At 39.1% G+C, this 27,546-nt stretch overlaps 1 protein-coding gene across 2 annotated transcripts in view; it reads left to right on the plus strand.

Moving 5' to 3' along the window:
• The window catches only part of ADCY1 (adenylate cyclase 1), a 161,784-nt gene that overhangs the window by 36,794 nt on the left and 97,444 nt on the right, over positions 1-27,546 (plus strand). For both annotated transcript variants that reach the window (XM_036401820.2, XM_036401822.2), the window contains exon 2: positions 9,038-9,187. In XM_036401820.2, the coding sequence (XP_036257713.1) occupies positions 9,038-9,187 (150 nt within the window). The remainder of the gene's footprint in view (positions 1-9,037; positions 9,188-27,546) is intronic.

A 27,546-nucleotide genomic window follows, 5' to 3' on the forward strand; every position in this document is an offset into this window, starting at 1 on the left:
GGGCAGGAGTATTCCCATGCTCAGGGTATTGCTGGTGGTGAACAATTGTGTCTGAATCATTTACCTCTCCTCTGCACTCTGTCAGTGATATTGCTGCTGTTACCATGCTTATTTCATTGCTGTTTCTGGTTAATTGTTCTTATCTCCACCAATGATCTTTGCTTTTTGTCTCTCCAGTTCTCCTCTCCAGCTGCTACAGGAGGACAGGGAGGGGAAGGAGGGAGTGAGAGAGTTTGCACATGGCTTGGAGTATTTTTGCATGGTTTGGAGTGTTTCGGTGAGAACACTAAATTGAAGAATACCATTCCTAAACCATATCAGTAACATTTGCCTGTATCTTCTCAGGACTAGGAAATACATGGGATGTGACACATAAGGCATTAGCAAGAATATTTTGTCTTTTTCTGGGTAGCTTGTTGTGTCATATTTCCACAGATGGAAGTGACTGAGACCATATTATTGTGTTTAAGGTATGTGTTGTTCTGGGAACCTGTTACACTCTGGAGTGCAGTACACAATAAGAGCAAGAGAAAGCTATAGCTGAGGTATCACATCTTTCATATCTTCTCTGAGAGGCATTCATAGCCTCTCATATCATGAAAAATTGTGGAAAGCCAGTTCCTCCTGCACATGCAGAAAGTAATATGGATGACTAGGAAATTTTTTTTTCCCCTCACAGGTAATTTTCTTCAGGTTTTCTCTTTTGAATGGCGCCACTTCTGTGGGCTTTGGAGAGAGTTTTTGTTATCTAGAAGTAACCTCCTGTTATCTATCTGAAGCTCTAGTTTGATATATGGGAAGATTGTTCATACTAACATCAGTTGGGCTTGTGCATACAAATATGACACCAAGAGAAATAACTAATATTGTTCACATGATGTCAGTAACACACACGTGTATCAGTAGGTACACGTTATACAAAAAACAGGGATCAGGTGGAGACAAATAATACCATTTTAATTTTTTTTTATATATCTGAAGTACAACAGCCCAGTGCTTACCATTGGGAAGTTTCAAACAGTACTGTGGCAATTTTGCCAGCCATTTGTAAAAGAATATTGCTGTGTGCTTTGGTCTTTTTTTTTTTTCCCAGAAGTACAGCTTTTATGAAATCATTCATTATTTGGAAAAGTTTGAATTAATTTAGAAGTTATACTTAAAGGTATTTCAGCCTGTATTTTCCATCCAGTTCTTTATTTCTTTTATCTAAAATTTCATATATCAGTTCTCTATTATAGGTTACCTGTAAGTCTTTTGTATAGTATTTTTCAAATTCCCTAAAAATCACATTTCTTTCTTCATTAAAAAAGCAGAAAAGAACAAAAGTTCTTGTGCATAAGTGCTGCTTTCTGTCTTTCTAACAAGAAAATAACAAAACGAAACAACCCCCCCAAAAAACAACAAACCACAAAAAAACCCCAAAAATAAACAAAAAAACCTAACCAAATAAAAACCAAAAAAAACTCCCAAACCAACAAAAAACAAACAACAAAAAAAACCTCAACCCAAACCCAGAAGTCTTGATACATCAAAACAAAGATTTAATTTATTAATCTTGGGAAAGGTAAAAATGATGGAATTGTGAGTTCCTTTCAGAAATTCCCTAAGAAAGGCACAGAATTTAAGAATCTCAAAAAAGAGGCCAAAATTAATGTTATAGATTCACATCATATACTTGAGTGAGGGTATTGATTAGGAGAAAGCTGCCATTTTGCAACTTCATCACAATAAATATTTGGTATCTTGCATAATCATAGTTACATTTATCAAAATTATTTTAAGTTTCAGTGTTGCACGAGGTTTAGGATTCAAAATTTATGATTCAATCAGCTCTACTTCTGCTATTCCATCATCATAAGTCTTGGCTACCTAATCTCAGAGGTAAATGCTTTGGGCAGGACAAACAGCCAACAGTCTATAACATGGGAGGGAGGTTCACTAACTTTTCTCCCAGAGCATGCTTCCAAGCTAAAAGAGCATATCCTTTGGAGAATGATGGAACAAGTGAAATTTTTAAGACTGGTGTATTTGATGGCTCTCAGTAACTCTGCTTTTGTAGAGGGAACATTTTTACAAAGCTGTATGGCATGTACTTTAAAAAATTGTTTTAAATTGTGTGTTTTACTTAGGTCAAACAGGTATGCAAACAAAGGGGGAGACACAAAGTGGATTTCTGTAATTGCACATGGTGTGTGCATACTTCAGAAAAACTGGCTGTGGTTAGTGTACTTAGCATCCTTGATATCCTAATAATTTCTCTTTATTTGTATGGTATAGACATCCCAGTGATACTGTCTTTTCCTTAACAGCAACTCCTGCCCTCATTGTCACTGAAATTACTGTTCACTAATCTCCTTTTAGAGTATGCTGTAGATTCAGGAGGTTACAAATGAATGCAGAAATCATGTGAATAGCACAGCAAAACAGCATTTCCTTAGCATATGACATAAGCCAGCTGGAACCTAAACTTTACCAAAATAATAGAGGGATGTTTATTCAAAATGAGAATACATTTATTTGGAGAAAAATTGTCCAGCTGCCTCCTCTGGTAGGAGGGTGTTCTTTTTTGGAAACTCTCAGGAGCTAGGGAGAAGTTCTCTTTCCTCTCTTACACTGCTTCAGTGATCAGAGGGAGCAGATTTAGTAATTAAGCATGCTCAAAACATTTCAAAGTGAATTGACTAAATTAATTTCTAAACTTAACAACACCATGTCAGAATCAAGAGCTGTTTGTGCATTCTTCTCTGCACAGTCTAGCACTGTAAATAAAGCACTGCTCTAATGCTAGTATTTCCCATAACAGGAGAAACTATTTTTGTTTACACTCTTGTTCATGATACCAACAATTTTCATAAAGAGCAGTCTTGCCTTGATTTTCAAGGGTTTTAGTGATAGAAGAACAAATTCATTTTTGTAAGCTATTCACAACTCCTTCTTTAGAGACATTCCTCACAAGAGACATTCAAATTTTAAAGTAATGCATTGCATTGCCACATCTCAAAGTATTTTGACAGAATGAGTAAATAGTACCTTATCCTAACAGGAGCAACAATAGTGGCACAGAAATCACTTGCAGTAAAATTCAGTTACTGGAGAAAACTGGAAGTAGAGTTCAGACATACCATACCTCCCATCAAGTATCTAAGGATTAAGATACACAGAAATTGCATTGATGTTTCCTTTTCCAGCAAATTTCGATTTTCATATGGAAATGCTGGCCATATCTCCTACATGTTCCACTCTACTTCATGAGTTGTCATGAGAACTCATGCTTCTGAGAATAAATGAAATATTGATATTAGCTACTAAATTATAACTCTGGGAGTGGTAACTATTGAAGTCCTACTTACACCACAACTCCCCCTTTTAGAAAGCACAGTGAAATTCTGAGGGAGTCTCTTCAAGTTTTCTTTTCTTATTATTTAGCCTGAGACTATTTGAGCAGTTCAATAACCATCCATATGAACACCACTTTGTAAAAAGGTTTTCTGTGATCCAGAAGTCACTTACATTTTTTTGAAACAGCCACATTTTTCTGAGATAATTTTGTGGTAAAACAGAAAGCTACTGCACAGTGAAAGCCAGCTTTAATTTTGAACCATCTACCATGCAACTCTTAACTTGAGAACAGAATGTCTGCTGAGTAAACAGAGTCCTCTCAAAATAAAAATAATAATATGTAGAAGAATTTTTCACCATTTAATTGAGAAAGAGCAAGTGTGCCCATGAAAGCACACATGAGCATTCTTGCTTTGAAAGAAAAAGGAGAGAATAAATCCTATCTAGAACAGGGAAAAATGTTTCAAAAGACTCTTCAAAGAGTCTCTCGACTAATCCTGTGGGAGACTCAAGAAGAGGGAGATGAATCTGGGGAATAAAAAGGAGAGCTTTAATTAAACTCCTCAACCTCTGTGTATGCATAAGCATGTTACATATATCTACTGCTAGAATTATTTGCTCACTCCTTGATGGGTGTTGCTGTATTGCACTGCTCAAGTTCCCTTCCAAAAGTAAGTTGAGACCCAAAAAATGCAATGGAGAAATAAACAAGAGAGAGCCAGACATTTGGTTGTAACAGCTGGTGGAGGTTCCAGCCTCTAGGCAGCCCATAAAGATTAACTATATTGGAAGTCTGCCTTTGCAGACTACCCTCACACAAGTAACGATGCCAGAATTCATCCGCTGGCAGGGAGTGTAACCGACTAAGGACCACAGAATCTTAAAGCTCAGAATGTTCGAACTGAAATGCTGCAATAAGCAGAATGCAGATGCCAGATTCACTGACAGTGACTAAAAATAATTTTGGAAACACGCTTTCATGACCATGATAACCTTTTCGTTTTCTGGCTGACCTGTAATCTCGTTATGGATTGAAAGAATAACATTGTTTTAAAGTTTGCAGCATAAAATTATCTTTGAACCATTTTGTGTTTCATCCATTAAAATAGTTTTTTGGTAGTTCTCTAAATAGAAAGTGATGGTGAAACCTGAAGAGCACTAAGCAGTAATATAGGAAATAATATAGAATGACCTAAAATGAAAATCCTTAATATTTCAGCAGTTCTGAATGCTTTAGTACCTTTTCAATGTTCCTTAGTTTTAAAAGCAAGTCTCACAATCTTTCCTGGAATTATGGGACATAATGTATTGTATATATATTTTTAATTTTTTAAAATATATACCTATTTTTATATAAATAATATATATGTATATATGTGTGTGGTTAAAAAGATACATATTAAAATGAATAGACTGGAAAATGGCACACATTTGAGAAACCTAGAGAAAAAGACTAGTATTTCATTGCGACTGGGGGAAAAATACTAATTAAGTAGAAACAGGTTGTGGAGGAAAGGAACTCTTACCTCAGGACTCAGGAGACAATCTGCCCTACTTTATTTTCTCACATTTTGAAATCTATGAATCTTTTACTTGCTTTATCACTTTCCTGATTCCCTGCAGGCCAGAGCTGACAGCTAAGCCTCTGTTTTATCTTAAACTGTTCAAAGCATGTCAGAAAATTACTTACCCTGCTGAGCCTGAAAGTAGCAGGAACCCACACCTACTGGTTACCCCTAGACCAGGTGATCACTGTGGCTTGAGTGAAATCATAATGATAGTCCCAGAACAGTTGGCAGATTGTTAGAATGTATGGTCTTTTACTGCTTCCAGTTGAAATCCAAAAACTGAACTGGCTTTTTTTTATTGTCTGTAGAGACACTTTATTTATGTGTTGAGCCACTCTGATATCAGCACAAAAAGATAACTTTTCACCCTGTGTTATTACCAGCTGTTTTGTATATGGACAGGGTCAAGTAGTTGCACTGTCTGTACCTGTCAGCTCTGTTCATTCTGCAGGCTCTCTTCACTGCCTTTGAATACAACCTTTAAAAATCCTTTCTATTTTTATACCATTGCACTTGAAGAATTAGCTTTAAAATACACTACACTTGGGCATGATAAAATGCAAGGATAAGGTGAGTGTGGTCATATTCATGTCTCCAAAAATAGGATTCCACTGGAATTGCTACAGTTATTTCATTTTAGAAGGTGTTAACTTGTGATAAAAAATTGATATACCTCAAACAATTCTCTGTGATCAAGCAAAGTGAAGCAGAATGGGACTTGCAGACTATGCTCAGCCTGTATCATGAAATAACATGCTCAGGTACTGCATTTCATCTTCAAAGTTTTACTATCTGTGTTGTCATCTGAAGTAGCATATAAGTAAGTGGTATATGAGATTGTGAGGTTAAAATTAATCAGAATGCAGATGAACCTGCTGTCCTGGTTTGAAAAGTGAGTTTTTGGGATGGTGTAGTCAAACCAATAGCTGCTCAGATTTAAATATTGGCACCTGGTGTGGCCACTGAGGACATGGATACACCTCTGAGAACACAGGGGGTTAAAAGCAGGGAGCTCCCAGGGGGAAGCTCTCTTGGGTTCCATCCAGTCCGTGAGGGAGGTCAGAGCTCCCCTGCCTGGCTGTGGGCTGGGCAGGGCAGGGGAAGCCATGCGGCCGGGTGAGGTAGGCTGGGCCTTGGACAGAGAAGGGAGGTGAAGGCCCCTGCAGGATGGAAGGGTGGAGGAGCACCGAGAGGAGCACCAATGGGCAGCCATTCCCCGCCCTCCCGCCCCAGCCTCCAGAGTGGAGGGAGAGAGAGAGAGAGAGAGAAGAGAGAGAGAAGAGAGAGAGAGAGAGAGAGAGAGAGAGAAAGAACCTTGAAATTTGATTGCACGGCCAGCCAAGAAGGAGAAGGGAGAAGGGGGGGTGGGTGCGGCAGAGAAGGTGCCCAGCAGGGCAGCCATGGAAGTTCTAGAGAGGCAGAGCCTGAGATTTTTAACCCTTTCCTTGGATGATGGAAACCTTACAAATGCTGATCCTCCTGGAGCTCAATGAGAAGAGAGATAGAGATGAGATAAGAGGAAATGGGCCACGAGAGAAGTGGAGAAGAATCTTAGGTGGGAGGAGGTGATGGAGTGGCCTTTGGCTGGACTTTTCTTGTACAGCCATGGACAGAACCATGTTTCCTGTGACACAAAGACTGCATTTAGGGGGAGGCAATGACTCGGAGCCAAGAGAGTGCAGTGATGTTATGTGAAGGAGTGCATGAACAGAGATGACGGGTGAGGAGGGTGGTGGTGCCCTCCATCTTCGGGGATGAAGATCTCTGTTCTTGAGACCCCTCGGCCCCAGGGGGTGAATTTTGGGGGGGACAGGCATCCCGAAAATGAGAGACTGTGTTTTTTTTGAACTGGGGAAAGCATCCTTAAAAGGAAAACCCCAGAAGCAGCTCTGGTTCATGCGCAGTGGTGAGAGCACTGGGCATGGAAGGAAGATGTCAGGATGGCAAATGATCTCCAGGTGGTGCCACGTGTGACATGGAAACACAAGAGGTCTCAACTGTGTTTCCAGGGGAAGCCTATAGCACAAGAGGGACTTCTCACTCCTTGATGAACTGAGAATTGATTATCTAAAGGGTGGTGATGGACTGAGAGTTGGTGATCTGAGGGATGGATGTATTGGAAATTTGGTGGGGGGAGGAGGAATGTCTTTGGAAGGTTTTCATTCTTTCTGTGTGTTTCTTTTTACATGTAGTTGTAAGTTAATAAAGTTTTCTCTTCTTTATTCCTAAATTGGAGCCTGCTTTGCTCTATTCCTGGTCACATCTCACAGCAGACACCAGGGAGAATCTATTTTCATGGGGGCACTGTCATTACACCAGCATCAAACTGTGACACCTACATTTTGCCATTCTTGGGAGGAAGCTATAACACCATTCCTCACTGCTTTTACCTCTTGTGAGATAATTGTTTCTTTCTTGATAACTGAGGGGGAAAGTACCACTAGACACAACTCCTTTTATTGTGACAGGTTATCATTGGATTTTGTGCTGGTGAGAACATTTGCTGGGAATTTGTTGTTGATGTCCTGTTGACTAATAACAACCAGGTTTGAAGGTAAAAAAGGACTTGTGAATCCATGAAGGTCTGTAGAACTGACCCAGAATGAGTCTTTCAATTCTTCCCACTATTCTGAGTGAATAGGTAGGATGTTTATTACCTCTAGTTCTGCACATCAGAAATTTCCTGCTAATTTTTGCAGAGTGGAACATTTCCCAAAGTCTCTCCAAAAATATCAGGGATGTCATTTTGGATCTTTGTTTACCATATTGGCTTACCATAAACCCTTCAACCCTAGTCTTCTTAAGGAAGAACAATATCAGTGGTTTTATTTTTCTTAAAATTTGATTATGTTGTTGGTACACTTTGACTTATTATAATGTGCAATCAAAAGAAATTGTCCCCTCTCCAATTTATGCTGGTAGATCATGCAACAGTAGAGGTGTATTACCTTGAAATGTATACCTTGAAAAAGGAAACAAATGTCAGTTATATGGTCTTTTTCAACTATTTTAGGTGCATAGGAACTTAACATGAATTGTGTTACTTGCTGTAATGTCTTTCTTTGCTCTTATTTTGGTCCCTCTTGGCTGGTTTAAATGCCAGCTTATTTCTGATTTTTGGGAATTTGTGAGTCCCATGAATCCTTATCATGATGTTGTTGAAGGCTCTAGGGTACATAAGGATGCTGGGACTGAAAAGACAGTGGGTAAAAAGGCACCACTTTCTCCTAACTAAATAGACATTGCATTGCAGAAATTATAATCTGAAGACATGTTTGAGAGATATGGTGAGAAACTTGGACAGAATTGCCTTTGATACGAAAGTTGTGTACAAACCACTGTTCAGTTATTTATGTTAGTTAAGTAACTTTATCACATATTGTTAAAACATTTAAAAAACCCAGAAAGGCAGTTGTGTCTTTTTGTGTCCTTCACAAAAACACTGTTTATAGAAGTAGTTCCAAAGTAATTCGTGGTCACTGATTACTGCATAGTGGTGGGCCTCAGGTTGGGCTGAGGGCAAACATCTGAAAGGACTCAGCACTTTCTGAGAGAACTGCTGCAGGATAGCATCAACGATATTTTGGATGATTTCTCAAATAGTACAATATGGTTGCTGACAGTGGATAGGGGAAGAGAAACAGATTTTCCAAATGCAAACTACACAATATGAAAGCTTGGGGTACTTAGGCACACATTTTTTGCAGTCACAAATTTGTCAATCCGTATCTTCTCCACTATTAAAAAAGGAACAATAATATCTTTTCTTTACAAAGGCATAGAAAAACTATTTCAGTTTTCAGGGTATATTTGAACAAATACTGATGATATTGCTCTCCTTATTAGATGGACAGATCTGCCAATGGGCTGATGAAAGAAATGGTGATGAATGAAGATGATAAGCTAAAAGAAATTAACTCCAGCAGATGCAAAATTCTGTATTATGCAATATTGCTTGTCCAGATTTGTGATAACTGCTGTAATTGTTTCAGTGCAGGAAGGGGTATCAGTGATGTGGCTAGCAAGCCATAGTTTTCAACGGGTTTTTTTAATATATCCTTGCTGAGCAGAAATGTTAAATAAAAATCTGTATTTTAAAATATTCATTTACTTTTGTTTCTTTCTTACAGCTTGTGGCCAATGCAATCCTTTTTGTCAGTGTAAATTTGTATGGGGTCTTTGTGAGGATTTTGACAGAAAGGGCTCAGAGGAAGGCATTCCTTCAGGCCAGGAACTGCATTGAGGACAGGCTGAGACTGGAGGATGAAAATGAAAAACAGGTCAGTTTCTAAAACTTATTTATTTTTCTTTGTTTCTCCTGAGATGACTGTAGCTATGTGAACCACAGGTCAGGACATTGTTGCCAAATGTATGCTAGGGCATGTGTGCATTTCTATTACATAGGAAATGCTGCCTTCCCCTATCTGCTTCAGGTCTTCCTCCCCAGAGGATGCACACTCTTCACTCTTCATCCGCAAAGCTCAGAGAAGGTACAGGCTGACTCCACAGCTACTGTCAGCTCCAGTGCCAGAGGGATCTATTTTAGGGCTGAATCAAAGCCAACGTACTTTTGTAATATAAGATTGTGGTTATTTATCTGTATGGATGTTTTTTGGGTGGGTGTTAAATGCACTGTAAATACTTTTCTTCTCACTGAGTGTTTTATAGCCTGTTTGCCTTCATAGCACCGATAAAAAAAGTCAACATTTTGGGCACAAGGAGCTGCACTGAATAAGTATAATTGATAAGAAGAATGAATATATTATATTTTTGTACAACTAAGAATAACTGTGATAGCAATCAGTATCTCAAAAATCACCTCAGTTATTTGATAGTTTTTTTCATAGAATTTTATCAGTCAGCCTTCCAAGCATATTTGGAAACAATAGACAAAGAAAATGCTTTATTGTGAACCTTGCTGTTTTTACTCACAGATCTTGATGCCATTTGGGTTTTCCCTTTTTTTTTTTTCCCTATATGTTCTCTGTATTTTTCACGCATATATTTGTATGGAATATTAATCCCAATATTTCCGGGTGGGACATGCCTGGCCTCGTCTGACCCTTGCTGCTGGGCCAAAGGTGGCAGCTGTGGTGTTTCACCTCAGAGATACATTTGGCCGGCTGGATGCTACAGCTAGGCACTCGGAACAAATCCAGGCATAGTAGAAACTCAGTTTACCTCTGGTGGAAAAGGTTCAGGCGGCGGTGAAGAGAAACAGGAGAGGATTCTGCCGTAGAGTTTTAATCCAGAGTTTTATTCCAGGATGACAGACCTCTGAATCTTGTAGCAGCTCGCAACAGATACCAGACCGCATGGTCCCATCTCCTTTTAAGCCCAGGGACAGGGCGGGGGGGAAGAGACAGGTGAGGCACCAACCAGGTGGGAGGAGGGGAAGGCTCAAGGGATAAAGACACTTGGACAGGCCAATGAGCCCAGACCTGTGGGGCATCTTTTGAACTTCTGCCAACCACACCACGACCCTGCTGGAATGTTAAGATTGATGGACAGCTCTCAGCAGGAGGGCAAATGGGGAGGGGAAAGGAGAGGTTGGCACACCTGGGGGCTTGGGATAGGTGAAACAGGAAATGGCATCACACTGGAACATATTTCTAACTCTGTCCCATTGTATTAGTAGCTACTTTTCCCAGTACTTTTCCATGGCCTTTCCCTAAGCAAAAGACAAAATATATTCCAGAGCTCCAAGCCCTGGGGGGTACAAGGCTCCATGCTATCTTGGTTCTTCCTGGGAACCAAGGCTCAGAACAACTCTCTGAGATAAATCTCATGGGCAAAGTACAACAAATGCTGAAGGGGGGGCTCCAGAGAAGGGACTTGACCTCAGGGGGGAATTGCATCACCACTTGTCTTCCTAATTGGTATTTTTTGTCAATTATGCTAATTTTCTGAACCTTTAAAAATGTACTTATCCCTGGGGAGGGATGGGCTTTTGTGGACATTTTTCCATAACTGCTTCTGAAGGCCTTCAAATAAAGTTCCCCTTTTATATTACCTCCTTACAAAAATTATCTCAAGTTTCACTTCCAGGTTGGGAAAAAGACAACAATCTTTGTCTTTTATAGCTTAAACCTGTCATAGCTTAAACCTGCTATTATCTGTTGGTGTGTAAGGTTTGGACTAGCTTTTTCTTTCTGTATAGGTGATAATAGAGAGTGACGCTGGAATACCTCTGTGGCGTGGTTGTGATGATGTTCGCAGGGGTCTTAGGATGAGGGAAGAGACGAGGATCTGACTCCATGTTTCAAAAGGCTTGATTTATTACTTTATGATACATATTATATTAAAACTATACTAAAAAAAATAAAAGAAAGTATTTAATCAGAAGTCTAGCTAAGAATAGAAAAAGAAAGAATGATGACAAAAGCTTGTGTCTCGGACAGAGAGTCTGAGCCAGCTGACTGTGATTGGCCATTAATTAGAAACAACCACATGAGACCAATCACAGATCCACCTGTTGCATTCCACAGCAGCAGATAACCATTGTTTACATTTTGTTCCTGAGGCCTCTCAGCTTCTCAGGAGAAAAAATCCTAAGGAAAGGACTTTTCAGAAAGCGTGTCTGTGACGTGTGGTGGTTACTTATACCAAACAAGACGGTAGGGTCCTCAAAGCTTGTGTACCTCACACAATTTTACTTTCCCTCATTTGCAATTTCTTTAGCAAGTCTATTCCTATGTGTGGAGTAACACAAGTCCATAAGTCTTTCTGTTATGAATTAAGTGAATATGTTGTTTGTGAGCTGAACATACTCTGTAATAAGTAGCCATCTCTTTGAACACTGCATGACTTTGCTGGCTGTGTAAAAATGGTATTAGAATCAAAGCCTTCAGATTTAATTCTAGTCTTTTGTAATCCAAAGCTGCAGACTTCTTAAAGGCATAAATGTGTCATAAGTGAATTTCTATGGGATTTAAACAAGCCTGCCATTTCTGTCTTTGAAAACCTACTTCTGGGATCCAGCATGAAAACAAAATTGATTTTTTGTGTTTCTCTTGTTAACACATTAGAAATCTGTCTTATTTTATATGTTATCCATGCATGTAGAAACACAACAAAAGCAATAACATTACACATAATTGCCATTATTGTTGATAGCGTACCTAGATAATCCTGCAAATGTTTTTCCAATGCAGTGTACATGTCAGGAAAGAGAATAAACTTTTTTCTTACACTTGTGAAATTAGTTTTATGTATTAAAACTGTGTAAAACTCAGTGCAGGTGTGAAATATGCTAATTAGCTGTCACAAGTACCACCAAAATACTTTCTGTGGCTGTTCTCACGCTATATTAGCATAGCTCTAGAACCAGAGTGAGAATTAAAACACAATTACAGGCTGCAAAATTATTCTGCAGTCATTGTGGCATAACATACTCTGAGTTTCCAGCTGGCAGTACTCAAGAGTGTTTTGAGAGGAGAAGAAATGCTGCTGACCTAGTTCAATTTTTGTGATCAGTTTTGTATTTTTGTTCTCTGAAGTATCAACATTACATGTTAAAAAGGACTGAATATTTTCATCAGACTTTCTTATCTCATCCTAATGATCTGCCCTAGAAAACATAGCCCTTTAACACTGAGAATTGTGACCTAAAATGGTAAAATCATTCCCTGATATTTCTGTGCAAATCTTTTACTGGAAAGGAAAGAGCATGGTCTTGACTTTTGAACAGACACAGTTTTCTGGAGTTAAGGTGTTGACTGTGTGAGACAGACACCACAGATGAAGCTGTAAGTGAGATTTCTTCCTCTGTGTCCTACTTACAGTGAATTCTCCTCATGGGATGTATTTGTAGTAATAGCCCCAAAGGATAATTTTGATAAAACTATTTTTGTGAGCAAGAGTAAATATCTTGCGTTGGCGCATTTTTGGATTCATGCAAACAGCCTTGAAAGTGTTGCTGGGGAGAAAGGGAGCAGACAGATTCTGTTTATTTTAATATTCAGTGTAATGCTCACCCTGTTATCTATTAACTGTGGTCACAATGAATAACGGGTCTTCATGGCAGCATCATCCAATTCTTGCATTGCTGAATGTTGGATTGCAATTCCACCAGAAGCAAAGGCCAAGAACCAAGTTTTAGATAATGAGCAAATAGTTACAATCATTCGCTTGGGATAAACCTTTTCTCTTGTTATCTATAAATCTCAGCAGCAAGCCATCCTCTGCAGAGAAAAGAGCTAAGAATAATTATTGTGAGGTGGGTCCCTTTCCCTGGAATTCTGTTTTTTCAGTTCATGCTCAGTAGGAGCATGTGAGCACTTCACCTCACTCCCACTGCACCATCTCTCTGTGTCCACTTCCTTAATTCCAGATCATCCTTTGCCTGTACAGCAAAAAAAGCATTGTCACCCAGCTCCCTGAAGGACTCCTGATCTTAAGACATCCCAGCTGTTCTCCCAGCAGTACTTCACTCCTTCGCAATTAAGAAAGAAAGGAGCAAGTAGGGATGGGGAATGGGGGATGTATTCAACACAGAAAAAGGAGTCTGCTGCTGATGGAACTGATTGCCATCTGACTAAAAGGGATATAAGGAAGATGTGGCTCACTATGTATTAATTGCAGATATAGTAGCTCCTGAAGTGGAGCAGTGTTCCAAGGAAGAGATACGATTGTTCTTCTGAGTCCATCTTAATTTGAGAAGCAACTGGATCGCTGTCTTCAAAGACCTTCAGACTCTCATTTTCCAAGTGTCTCTTTCAGCATCTTTATAATTTTGTCATCCCCACAGTTTTGTGGTCATCACTCTAACTGGGTACTAATTAATATTCTAAGTATGCACTGCTTAAAACAACTGCCTTTTATTTGTCATAGACTTGTTGTCTGATGAATTGATTTTGTGCTCTCCAGCTCTTGTTTTGTGACATTGGTAATCATTCTGCAGTAACCTCTTCCATGCCGCTCACAACACTGTAGACTTTCATAACCCTGTTCATCTCTCTTTCCAAGGTGAAGGCCTGTCATGTCTTTGGTCTCCTGATGTATGGAAGCTACATCCTAGCCCAGTCTTTACAACCTTGTAATGAATCTTAATCACATTCCCTCCTTTTCTTGCCCTGCCAATAAGAATATTTTTATGCATATTCCTACACTAAATTTGGGGATAAAACACATAATTTTCCTTGGTGAAATGCACTTGTAGCACAGGTTGATATGAAAAGTGCCTGTTGCTTTCATATAAGGAAGTCTGGGAAAATATTTGACTTCATGCAGACCTTCAAAGCGCACAAAACTGCCTTAAATATTTTCACCGATTATTTAATTTCATAAGTACATGCAAGTATGTTTGCACAATAAAGCCTTCTTTCAGGCCATTTGTTTAGATCTTTCCTTCCATCTTAAATGTTACTTTTGTATTTCCTTACAATTAGAATTGACCTCGGAAAATCAACTGGAAAATAGCAAAGTATCCAGAATGAGTGAATTGCTATCTTAAAAACTAATTGTGAAATCAAATCTAGTTTTTCAAACTGTTGGGACTGGAGAAATGTATTATTATTTATTGATGGCACTTGTCTTTCAAGAAATAGTTCTGTACTTCATTACAATGCATGAAACTTTAATCTATTTAATATAAGAACCTGAAAGAAGCACTTAAAAATTACTGGGAATTAGGAAGCTTGGGGCTGAGACAGCCAGCTGTGTGTCTAGCTTCAGGACCACAACACTGCCACTCCAGCTAGACTAATCAGATTTGCTGAAGTATTGTTCAAAACCATGCTACTGCAATAACACTGGTTCTGGGAGACAGACTAGAACTTTGGTGATGGTCTGCAGTTCCTCCATACATGTTCACCAGATAATGTGTAGCTAGCTAAATTTTCCTTATGCAGTGCTGAATTTTGTGTGCAAATATCTGCTTGCATATGTGTCTGCATTCCAAGTGTCTTCTGCAATTTAGGGCAATGTCCTTAATGTTGCATGTAGTAACTGGGTCACTGCTGAGTCAGAGGTTTGATTAAAAACTATTCATAGAAATGGAAAAGGTGTCAACAAAAGATAACATGCATCTCACTGCATCATACTTTGAACTACTGCTTTTGAATTCTCTGCTTCATTCCCCTTTAAAACAATTTGATCTAGACATTTTGCATTTTGGATGTCTGTACCACCTCCTGTATATTTGAGTAAAAAGATGACTCCTACAGAAGCCCTCCAGTGGGTTTGTCTGTTGTGTTTAATTTCAAACCCTTATGAAAAAAGGGAAAAATTATATTAACTTTGAATAAAGCAAATCATGTTGGATTTTGTTTTGGTAGTGGATAACAGTTTGCTGAGGTTTTTAGCCTTTCAATTCAGCAACCAAATGAAGGAATTAGTTATTTGCACAGCCCCAGGCAGAAGTAATTTCTAGAGTGCCTGACATCATGCTTATCAGGTTCTCCTCATGTTTCCCATACTTTTTGTTCTCAGAATATTGCATCTTTTTTTTCAGTGCAGAAGAATATATGAAATCTATCATTAATACAGGACTTGTTTCTGTAACCATTCATACTGGCAGAATGCATCAGCAAATCACCCTGCAGCAAAAATTTCACATGGCTCATGTGTGGATGCAAAACCATATTCTTGTCAAATTATGCAGCAGGGAAGTGATACTGATTTTGCCCAGAGTGCAAGGTATGTGGTGATACTTGGTCCTCTGAAAAAGCTAGCCAGTATGATCTTTGAAAAACATAGGTGGACTAATTTTAGCTAGCAGGGTGAGCCTATACAACATTGCTACTATGTTCTATGTTACAGAACAGCTTACAATTGTATCTATTCCATCATCAAATTACAGTCTTACACAGGAAATTCTATCTTCAAAAATCTATTTGTTCTTTACTAGGATCAGGCAAAGCAAGAAATAAGGAGTGTTGCAATTTCAGGCTGTCAGTTTGAACTACTGGACTTCAGGCCCACTTACGCAGGCTGACCACCAGTGTCTCTTAGCCAAATCAGAGATTAGAAATTATCTTGGTATCTGCTTCATTTGCTCCATTTGGCTGCTTAGATCCTTACACAGAAAAGAAATACATGGCATCCCTGGTCCATCTTCTGCCTTTCTCAGGTAAAAAGAGATATGGAGGCACATTTCTCTCTCCCACAAAGCAATAATTGCCCAGAAGCTTTCTGCTGACCAGCACCTGTTAGTCTCCAGTCCTGCAATAATCATGCATGTGTCTATCCTTCACAGAGCAAATAATAAAACTGAGGGCTACTCAGACTAAATAGATTAAGGCTTTAGCTTCAACCTGAAGTCATTAGGAGTTGCTTGTAACCTCCTGCAAGGAAAGGTATAGCAAACAAATAAATGTGTTTTAATTTTACAGATCTGTTGCACCTCTTGGTTTGCAGAATGAACATCTTATCTGAATCCAGTTAGTGCAAGAAGCTACACTGCTTGGCATACCACCAGGACTCCTCTTATCTGACTTTGGCCAAGTAAAAGTGAGGCTTGTAGTCTAACCCTTTAACCTACAGGCAGTAATCCCTAATAGTAACAGGCACATCCAAGGGCAGTTCAACCGTTCTATCCTGAGCTCTTTGTTAAAACAGAAGATGAGGTTTTTTCTTTGGGAGTGGTTACAAGAGGACACCTCAACTTAGGGCTGCACAGCTGTAGGATAAGAGAGAGATGCACCTTGCTACTAGACTTGCACTTCCAAAGTGTAACATAAATAACAAAATGGGTAACATAGAATAAAAACACATATTTTTAAATCATATAAAGTTCATATATTTTAGTTACCTTGTAATTTTATTACACTAGCTGCATGCCTTTATTTTACAAAATGAAACTTAAGGAAAGTCTATAAAAGCATTTTAAAAAAACAACACATAAGACCAGGCTAGGTCATTACTATAACTATTTGGTTGAACTTTATTTCATCCCTTGGAAATTTTCTGATGTTAGTAAATGCTGTGGTTTAATCCCAAGCACAACTAAGCAGCACATAGCTCCTTCCTCCCTCTCACTCCATGGTGGCATGGGGGAGAGAATAGAAAGAACAAAGGTGAGAAAGTTCATGGATTGAGATAAAGACACTTTAATAGCTAGAGCAAAAGCTGTGCATGCAAGCAAAACAAAACAAGAAATTAAGTCACTGCTTCCCATTGGCAGGTTGGTGTTCAGCCATTCTTGGAAAAGCAGAGTTTCATCACGTGCAATGGTCACTAGAGAAGACAAATTCCATGACTCTGAATGTCATCCTCCTTCCTCTTTTTTTCCACCAGCTTATATGCTGAGCATGACTCCATATGTTATGGAAAATCCCTTTGGTTAGTTGGGGTCAGGTGTCCTGGCTCTGTCCCCACCCCGATTCTTGTGCATAGAAAGCCTCCTCACTGGCAGGATGATGTGGGAGGCAGAAAATCCCTTGGCTCTGAGTAAACTCTGATCAGCAATAACTGAAACATCCCTGTGTTCTCAACGCTGTTTTCAGCACAAATCCAAAACACAGCACCCTACTAGCCACTGTGAAGAAAATTAACTCTATTAATTCTGTGTAAAAAGAAAACAAATTAAATATATAAATTAAATTGGTTATCAGCCATTCCATTTTATGTCACAAGATATCAGAAATTTATAGATTTATAAATTTAAATACCTCTTTATAAAGATTTATTATATATTTTAAAAGATAAAAAGAGGGTGCATTAACTTCGTTTTCCAGTACACATGTAGTCACTCATGTTCATGCTAAGCAGGAAGATGTCTTGGACTGTTGTTTGTTGCAGTTTGTTTTTTCTCACATATGTGTGCATGTTGGACAGTCATGCCACCCAGGTTAAACTCTTATATGTAATGTACGCTGGCTTACTTTGAGTAGAGTAGATAAATTTTTGGGTGGGACTATTGACCTGATAGAGAATGGGAAGGATCTGCAGGGGGATCTGGACCGGCTGCATTGATGGACTAAAGTTCAAACAGGGCCAAGTGCCAGGACCTGCCGTTGCAGTGCTTACAGATTTGGGAGAGAGTGGCTTACAGACTTGGGAGAGAGTGGCTGAAAAGCTGTCTGGTGAAAAAGACCCGGGCTTGCTGGTCATCAGCTGAACATGAGGCAGATTGTGCCCAGGAGGCCAAAAATGGCAGTGGCATCCTGGCCTGTATCAGTAATAGTGTGGCCAGCAGGACTGGAAAAGTGATTGTCCCCAGGTACTGGGCACTGGTCAGGCCACATTTTGAATCCTGTGTTCAGTTTTGGACTCCTCACTACAAGAAAGGCATTGAGGGGCTGGAGCGTGTCCAGAGAAGGGCAGTTAAGCTGAGGAAAGGTCTGGAGAATAAGTCCTGTGAGGAGGTGTTGAGAGAGGTGGGGTTGTTTAGCTTGGAGAAAAGTAGGCTCAGGGGGGTTGTATTGATCTCTACAACTGCATGAAAGGAGGTTGTAGCCAGGTGGGAGTCAGTCTCTTCTCCCAGGTAACAAGGGACAAGAGGACATGGCCTCAAACTCTACCAAGGGAGGTTCAGGTTGGACCTTAGGAAGAATTTCTTCATGGAAAGGACTGTCAAGCATAGTAATGGCCTCCCAGGGAGGTGGTGGAGTCTCCATCATTGGATGTGTTCAAACAAACCAACTGTACGTGGCACTCAGTGTCATGATCTTGTTGACAAGGTGGTGTCTGGCCAGAGGTTGGACTTGATGATCTCAGAGGCCTTTTCCAATCTAGATGATTCTGCAATAAATTGATAACTTAAAAATTGGTGGTTGTATAATTCTAAACCTGTTAATACTTTGGCTGTTAGGAATTTTGGAAGAAATAATGAAAAATTTATAATATGTTCTCTTTAAAGCAACTGTCAATCAAATATGCTAGTGTTTGACTCTGAATTTTTCAGTTTATTTTTCCTTCTTGCATTGTGTAGCTTCAATTAGAGAGAGAAAAGGAGGAGGGATGAACAGGGTCACACAAACCTGTCCTTATTAGATGACTAAAGACACACACCATACAGTCTTAAGCAGATAACAGTTTTTAGCAGATAACATCTTGGATAACAGTTGCCAAGGCAAATAATCATAATTAGGAACACTGGCTATAGTGCACCAGATTCTGAAGTTCAACTGAGAGACAAATAATTCAAAAGAGTTTCTTAGAGTTGATTTCTAAATTTAGAATAATATCCATGTCAGAAGTGTGGTATGAACACTAATACAATGTTGTTATGCATTTTAGTAGGATGCAACATTATGAAGTAAAGCAACCTCAATAGTGAATACTGATTTTCTTCCCTCAGCAGCAGGAATTCATAGAAAACTTTAAAATGTCATTAGAAAAGTCCTCTTGCGTGTATTTTTATTGTTGTTCACTTCTAGAACAGTCTTGACTGTAATAAAAAAGTTATCTAACATGTTACACAAATTTGACACTTTCCCTGTGTCAGTCTTCAACCACAGGGTGGTTCCACCATAGACCATAAACTGCTTTGTTGCCTAGGTGTTTCATGTCACAGCAGCTGGCACTGCCACATGTGAAGTTTGCCAAATTATATGTTACCACTTGAGCACAGGTTATCTCCTTGAATAGAATACTGAGCTGGGCACTTTTATTCCAATATATGAAATGAGCTGGGCACTTTACTTTCATTCCAATATGTGAAAAAGTATATGCTGCTGGCACACATATTCTTATGGATTTTTTTGCCTGTTTCCTTTGGCCAACTGTCTATGGTGGAAAAGAGCTAGATTACATATCATTAACTGGCAAAAGAAATACATTCTAAGGTAGCATTTTTGTCAGGTTTGCCATTCTAAATGAACTTCTGTCTGTCATGTGATTTAAATCCTTTCCAAGGATTCTGTTCCCCATTACCTCTTCAATACAAACTTATTTCATTTAGAGTTTAGCTCCCCTTCATTCACATTTGATGAGGAATTTCCCAGTTTGACAAGGAAATAATGAATTAAATCTGAGTCACACTTGCTATTTTAAGTAGGTGAATACATTCTTTGCTTCCTTAGCATATTACTGATTGGTCCTTGTTCTTCTACTCTGGAAGGCTATGAGATTTTCTCCTATGGGTTAGTCTTGCTTCCTTGCTCTGTAAAAAGACAAAATGAAGCAAAGGACAAAAGCTTTTAGGTTTTTCTAATCTAGATTAGAAAAGCATCTAGATTTTTCAAAGCAAACCATATTTATATCTTAGTCTTTGGAGATTCAGACATCTATTCCATTTTATTGTTTTATGCTATGATTTTCTTTCCTATTGCTGTAGTAAAGGCATTTACAGTCTTTGAAAAAGGAAATGCTAACTGCTTGCCATGGAATATGTCTTTCTTAGGTTCTAAAATTACTTTTATTGACTTCAGGTTCCTGGGGTTTTTTCATTCCTTAGTTTGCTTATTCCCCACTAGTGGGCTCAAGTACCTACCAATAGCAATCAAAAAGCTTATCTCTACTGAAGATTTCCTGCTTTTTCTGCCACCAGCAGAGATCTGTACTAAAAAAGAGCACGTGCTGATAATGAGTCACTGCCGCAACTCTAAATGAAAGTGTGTGATGCTGTATCAGACAGTAGCAGTTGTGTGAAGCATTGGTACTAGCACAGCACTGTGTCCTCAAAGTTCCATTAATTCTGGACTCTCAGCTACAGATTGCGTTGGCTCCAGCAAGAACAGAAGACTGAAGATGTTAGTAGTCTTTCTCTTGCTGCTTCCCTATGTTGGCTCCATTTCTCAACCAGGTCCTAGAGGAGACCACAGAGATTTGCCACATATCCATTTAGAGTTGGTGGAGATATGTAGGTTTTGGAGGAGCGTGGGGAAGGAGAATGTCATAACTCATGTGTCGCAGTAGAAACCCACAAGTCATCCACAATAGCCAGTCTTTATCTTTTCACAGCTCATATTTATGTAGTTTGCTAAAGGCATTGTGTTTAATTCTAATTGGTTATTTACTTATGGCAATTCAGTTCATTGGTTAGTAGTTGCTACTGTATGTGTCTGTCAAAGCTTTCCTCTTTAATGATGTTTACATTCTTTTTTCGAGGGTACAGAATCATTCTCACAGTTAGAAGACTCTATTTTTACAGGTGCATATTACTTTCTCACGGGAACTTGTTAGGCTATGTATTAGCTGTACTTCGCTGAAGTAGAAGGCCTGAGCCATGATTTTACAAGGGTAACCAAGGTTCTTATTTTATAAGGCTTTACCTATATGCAACACTCATGGGATGGAGGAAAATCAGAGAATGACACAGTCCCAGAACCAACTTGAGCTGTAACATGTAGCATGTTCTTCAAGAAAAATTCCGCTAGTTGAGGGTTGGAGCATTAATGAGGGCAGAAGAGGGGGATGTGTCCGTCTTGCCGAAGGTTAAACTCTCTGACATTCCCTTCCTGCGGAATACATCCTTGCCTAATCAAGATATTCAATGTTACATTGTTGGAACAAACCAGACATGGCTGTGGAATGGTAAGATGTGCTGTTGTAACTGTAGATGAAACTTAGTACACCATGAGTAAGCCAGTAAAAATTTGTCTACTCTTCCACTTACCGTGGAAGGGGTAGCATTGGTAAAGCTGACGCTGCTTGTGAGTCCCTCTGCCTAAATTTTGGAAGAAGAAATACAATAACAGGATTGTTGTCCCAGTCCTGTTCATGATGGAACACAGGACAGCTTGTGTCACTTAAGCCTCTAGAAAATCTGAGCTCACAGATGTCCCATCTGCAGGCCAGCTTAGGAATTGCCATTAGGGCTTCTGTGTTCTCTCTAATCATGGCATTAGCAGATGATTGGTGCTCTTTGTAATAATTTTTAAGACCTCTCGTTATTTTAATCAGAAAATATTTTCAATAATAAATTATAATTTATAATTAATAAAGAAGAATAAATTATAAGTTTTGAATTTATGCTTTAAGTGTGCCTTTTTTTGTTTTTAACATATATACTCAAACTACCTGTGCATACAGTCAAGTGCTACCATGAAGGGATCTTTACACTGGACGATGAAAACGAGTCTTCCTGACTCTGCAGGACAGGGGGCAAAATGTTTTCATTCCACATAGGAGGATTTAGAAAAGTATGTTCAGTGGCTCTTCTGTGCCACACAAAGTTTCATCTTCATTGATATACCCTAAAGAACCTACTTATTAAAATCCTACTGAAGCATGATTGAAACAAACATATTTGTTAAGCTAGCACTGCTGGAGTTGAGAAATACCTGTCCCTGGCAATGTACTGCAGAAATGCTTTTCCTTCTTTCCTGCCAAGCATAAAGAAGCTTTCAAGTTATGCCTTAACTATAAAGGCACTATTTTGTTCCTCTCTCTCAAGTTCACTACCAGTAGGAAGATTTCTATTAACTGAAATGAGTATAAACTTTGTCCTGTCAAGTTTCTATAATAGCTTTGTGGACCTATTGGATATTGCCAGTGACTTTTCAGAGCGAGTAAATGTTAAAGATAAAAGGTGAAAGTAAAAAGACTAGCAGTAGTTTAGATACTGTATGATTTATTCATTGCCAGTTTGTATCTGGTAACAACTGTTAGCTAGCCTTTCTGATGATTAATCTTTATTGATGTATTTCTAACGCACTCTGATTTAATAGATATGAGGATAACTAGTAAGACAGCTTGTGCTTTTTATGCTTTCAGTTTTCTTATTTATTCTCATAACCTTTCTCAGCTCTTGTTCCTATTTGAGCAAGATTTGTGGAGCTGATCTCAACTTAGCCTACTATTAATCTTCTCAGGAATCACACTTGCCTTTTTAGGATAGTGTCATATACATATTCTTTGAGTATTCAGGGAGTATCTGGGGTTTCTTTACATGCAGAGGTTTCCAACTCATTGTTACAGTCCAGTTTTAAAATTATTAGAAATGCTTCTGCCTGAATTAAGGTACAAACAAATGTCAAAGTAAATAGTATGGATTTCATTTGATAGCAAATATGAGAAAGAGAGACAGAGAGAGAGAGAGAGAAAAGAAGACAAAGAAATAGAAAAGCAGTGGGGGGAACAGAAAGAGAGTAACAGACAGAAAAAAGAAAATACCACCACTCTCTGGATCCCACCATTGTCCCATTGATCCTCTCTAGCTGTTCTTCTTGGTGGTGAAGGTCCCTCTGAAAAGCATAGAATCTGATGAATAAAGATATGCTCGGACCAGGTGGTAATGCACAGGTACCTCCCCTCTGTGGGGGGCAGCTTGATGTAGTCTCTTGCAGCAGACTCTGGTTATGTTGCATCACTTTGCATCATGTACAGTCCTGTGGTTCAAGGTCTCAGGAATAAGTCTGGGGAGCACCTTGGGGGGGTCTTTGATGGATTGTGACACCCCTCAGTTGCCTCTTATGTGAGTGTCCTGTGGATGTGGCCTGTGGGGTTGGAGGTTTCACAGCTGGGCCGATTCGTATAAGGGAGGATGGGTATTCAGTGCCTTCTGAGCAGAGGTTATGCCACACACCTCTTCCCTCACCCTCAGTTGCAGGAGGAGTCTGTAAACCTCTGTGGGCTGTGGTGTCCCCCACCCCAAACTCAGAAAGAGATGATTCTCAGTGCAGCTGCTGTGTTTGCCTTTCTTGTGGATGCATCCCTCAGCCTGAGATGACTGAGCAGTAGTGCCCCCTTTATCTTATCCGGACAGCTTAACTCACAGTCCAAAGTTCCAGTCAGGCATCTCCAAGGAGGGGTGGGCTTCTGTGGTTCTAGCTTCTTTATACAGTTTTTGCTATAATGGGTAAAGCTCCTTCATAGCAATATTTTTATTAACCACTTCAATCCCTGACACTTATTTAGCTTGTGTTTTAGTGGATGGTGCCTACAAAGTACAATGTGCTACCGAGTTTTTCTCATTCTTATCATGCTACTTCTTGAATGCTATCTTGTGGAGTTTGTACATTCTAGCATTTTTATGGTTTCCTTATGCCCACTCTCCATCCCAATGTATCTGTAGCCCATTGCCTTCCATTTTAGCCAAGACTTCATGTTCTCCTAATTCTTTCCCAAGGCCTTACCATCTCCATTGTGACTAACAATGTTCCATGTGGAAACTACCAATGCCTCATTAAACAATATTGTTGTGATTAATCCTTGCTTTCCTTTATTTAAACAAAAATAATCACTTAACCATAGAAAGATGTCAAGTTGGTCTGGTATAGGTGTATTCAGACTGAATGCACTGTGCAGTTCATACAGTGTATTGGTCATCTACCATAACTGTGTTTTTAGCCATTCTCTTACTACTCAAAATCTGTGCATTAGGTATCTGGTCTTTTAGGGATGGTCCTTTATGATTACGGTTGTAGCAATGACTTGCTGATAAATAGAACTTTCCAAGCAATCTCGGGACTGTTCTGAAACATTGCCACCTTTTGGCGTCTGGAAGCTCACCGTCTTTAACAGTGCTATTTCATGTACTTAGATGGAAGAAAGGGCATAGCAGAGCCGAATTTCCAATAATTCACTAATGAAATCTGCTGCCTTTTTTTTCCAACTTACAAAAAATATAAATGAATCCTAATAGTCGTTCACAAAATCATTCTTCCATGCATTGCATTAAGCTTCTTTTCACTCTCCTTTTTTTTGTTTTTCCTTAGAGTGAATTAAAATGGCTCTGAAGTGTAATGTACAGGTGACAGAGATTGTGAGCTCACTAAGATGTAGCTTTTAAAACTATACAAAATTGAGCATGGTACCATGGTCATATTATGTAGCAGGTGGTAATATTTAGGATGTACTTTGGAGTCCCTGCTGACTAACTAGAAACTGAATCTCAAAATTATATAGATGAGTTGACTCTGAAACAGTCTCATTAATGTTTTACATGCATGTCTGATGCTTGTCTTCTCTAGGGAGAAAAGTTTGTGTTAAAATATGGTGGCACTTTCCTCTTAAGTATAGCAATAACAAAAGATCTGTGATAGACTGCAAAAATTGTTGGGTTAGATTTCATGTTCCATATTGTAAAGGAATTTTCTAGAGTAGATGATCAAAATCTCCTTTCTTTTTTGAGCTCCTTTTCCTATTTGTCATCATTTTTGGACTGTTACTATAGAAAACAAAAATATTCATGTTTTATCAGCCAAGAAACAAATATGTAAACCTGGTTTTGTCACGTTAATTTTTTTTACTTTCTTCATTCCTAAAGTTGCTATGAAAATGCAAAATAAAAAGGTAACAGGGGCATGAAGACTATCCTGAATAATGTGGTTCAGTGCTAGGGAGGGTGAAAAAGGACCAGGATCTGGAGTGCCATGCAGACTTATTGCGTTCCCCAGCACGAAATTGGTAACCTCCAAGTCCCATTTAGAGCAAATTCCACAGGACAGAGCTCTCTGTTGTCCCGGTGTGGGGCTCAGACTCCCTGATGAGTGAAGGCAATGCCAGCATGCTGGCTGGAAGGAGCAGTTCAGGAGGAATTTAATGAAGCTGGCTGAAAGAGATGGAGCTCTATCCATTACAGCCCTGCTCTCATGGGATTGAGAAACATGCAAAGTAATACAGTTTTCTACATGGCCCTTCCACAGCCTGCAGCTCTGAGGCAATGCTGCAGGCTGTGGAAGGGCCATGTAGAAAACTGTATTATTTTGCATGTTTCTCAATCCTTCTCAATCCTCAATCCAACTGCTGCTTCTCTCAGCTTGGTTGCTTATCTCAGAAAAAAATGACAGCTGTTTCCTTTGATAAAGTAGTCTGCTCTGACTATAAACAGTATTTTCATTTTGTTTTCTTTATATCTCACATGATAAACTACAGGAATACAACTTAGCATGGGGAAGCACAGCAAGTTCTTTGACAGAAATTTGTGAGAATGCTGGCTAGGAACATTTAAGATATTCATGTGCTTTTGAGCCTTCTTTTCTGATGAAGGGAGTATGGATTCATTTACAGCTTCCTGAAAGAATTTGAAAATGTATCAGAGTCATTTCCCATACTAATGTCAAAAAAAATCATTTTGTACAATAGGAATAACTGCATAATATTTGGACAACTGCATGGAATAATTCTAAATCAAGGTGAAAATTTTAAAGGACTTTGAGTAACTTATAAGTGTTTGGAATGAGAAGTAAAATGAGAAAAGAGTATGATTTTCAAAATGGGAGGGGGACAGGCATCTTCTTTTGGAGGCAGGCATGAGAAATGTATTAGGAATACGTACTGGGGACTCCAATAAAAGCAGAGCTGGGAGAGCAGAACCGGAATGCTTGTGGGAGAGACATTGTCCAGGGCAGGGATAGGGATAGAAGAGAGAATTGTGGTGAGAAGCCTCCAAACTGGAGAAAACTGAAGGGAGTGTTGGGGCAGAAAAGAGCATGCAGACGATGGGGGTTTTTTCTTCAATAGTGTCTGCTTGCTTCTTTCCTCTCCCTTCTCAGAAATGAGAAATCACACAGCTCCTAGAGAGTGCTCAGCCTTGAGCTCCTTTTCTGTTTTAGAAGACCCACTTGTGTGTTGTGAGATAGCAAGATGGCTTCAGGGCTTCCCAGGAGGCTTCAGGCACCTGCCTCTCCTGGTCCTTGTGTACCAAGGGAGACACCTGGATACACGGTGGTCAAAGCAGACCTCTGGACATCATCGAGCCCAGCCATTCCTTCAAAGCAGGACTGCCAGTGACACCAGGTCTGGTCAACTGTGGCTTTGTCTACTCAAGTCTTGAATAATTCTTAAAGTTTTTTCTTGGGTCCAACCCAAAAAGAAAATTGCAGTTCAGGGTTATGTACTTGTAAATAGGGTTGAGGATGTTCCAAGCAATAACATAGGGTATTTTTGTCCATTAACAATGGGAAACACTTTTTTCTTATTCATTTCTCTGCCTTGGCATATTTTCATTCTTTGTCACGTGCATAATCGTACTAGTTGTTGAGTAGGGCCAAGGTAACACTGAGCAATTCCTAATTCATTTGGTATGCACATTTTGACTTGTCTTGGAGTCAAAATGAATGTTTGTTCCTCCTCTGTCTTCTAGTGATGCTCCATTGCTGGAGAGAGAAATTTGATTGTTTTTCTAAATTGAGTATCTTTCTCAAAAATAGCTATCTTTATTAGTAGAGCAGTAATCATTATTAATCAGGATGATACCATTGGCAGAGGCAGCTAAATTGGGCATTTGAAATCCCAGAGCAAGACTGCCAATATAAAATGTTGTGAATGAAGGAGATGTATATCCTCATCTATCATTTTCTTTTTTTAGTGAGATTTCTGCAGGGAATGCAAAATCATTGACTGACAATTACAGTCTCTGAAAGTATTTTTTTTTCAGCATGTGATTCACTTTAGATCATTTTAATGCTGAGTAAAGATGTACTGCATGAGAAGAGAGTACAAATCCCTAAAATAGTGTAAGTTGTTGTGTGGAAAAAATTTAATGTTCTGAAAACAGCTGTAATAATCCTAAAAAAACATCATGAACCATTGAGAAATAATAAAATGTAGAAACATTTTGTTTCTACTAGACCTTGTGATTAGGAATATATCATGAGTTGAGGCTACCTCAACAGAAAACAATTTGTGACCAGTTAGAAGGTTTGTAACATGAGTGTTGTTTTATTTTGGTAAAAGGTGTTGCGAATTGATTAGTGCTCCCTGTGTTACTCTCTATTTTTTCCTGTCATCACCCACCCCTGTTGGAGCCAACAACCACTCAAGCAAGAATGTCACCATAAATGTGAGCGGTCTTCCATTGGTTCTGTCA

This window comes from Molothrus ater, chromosome 1, assembly GCF_012460135.2.
Source record: "Molothrus ater isolate BHLD 08-10-18 breed brown headed cowbird chromosome 1, BPBGC_Mater_1.1, whole genome shotgun sequence".
NCBI lineage: Eukaryota > Metazoa > Chordata > Aves > Passeriformes > Icteridae > Molothrus > Molothrus ater.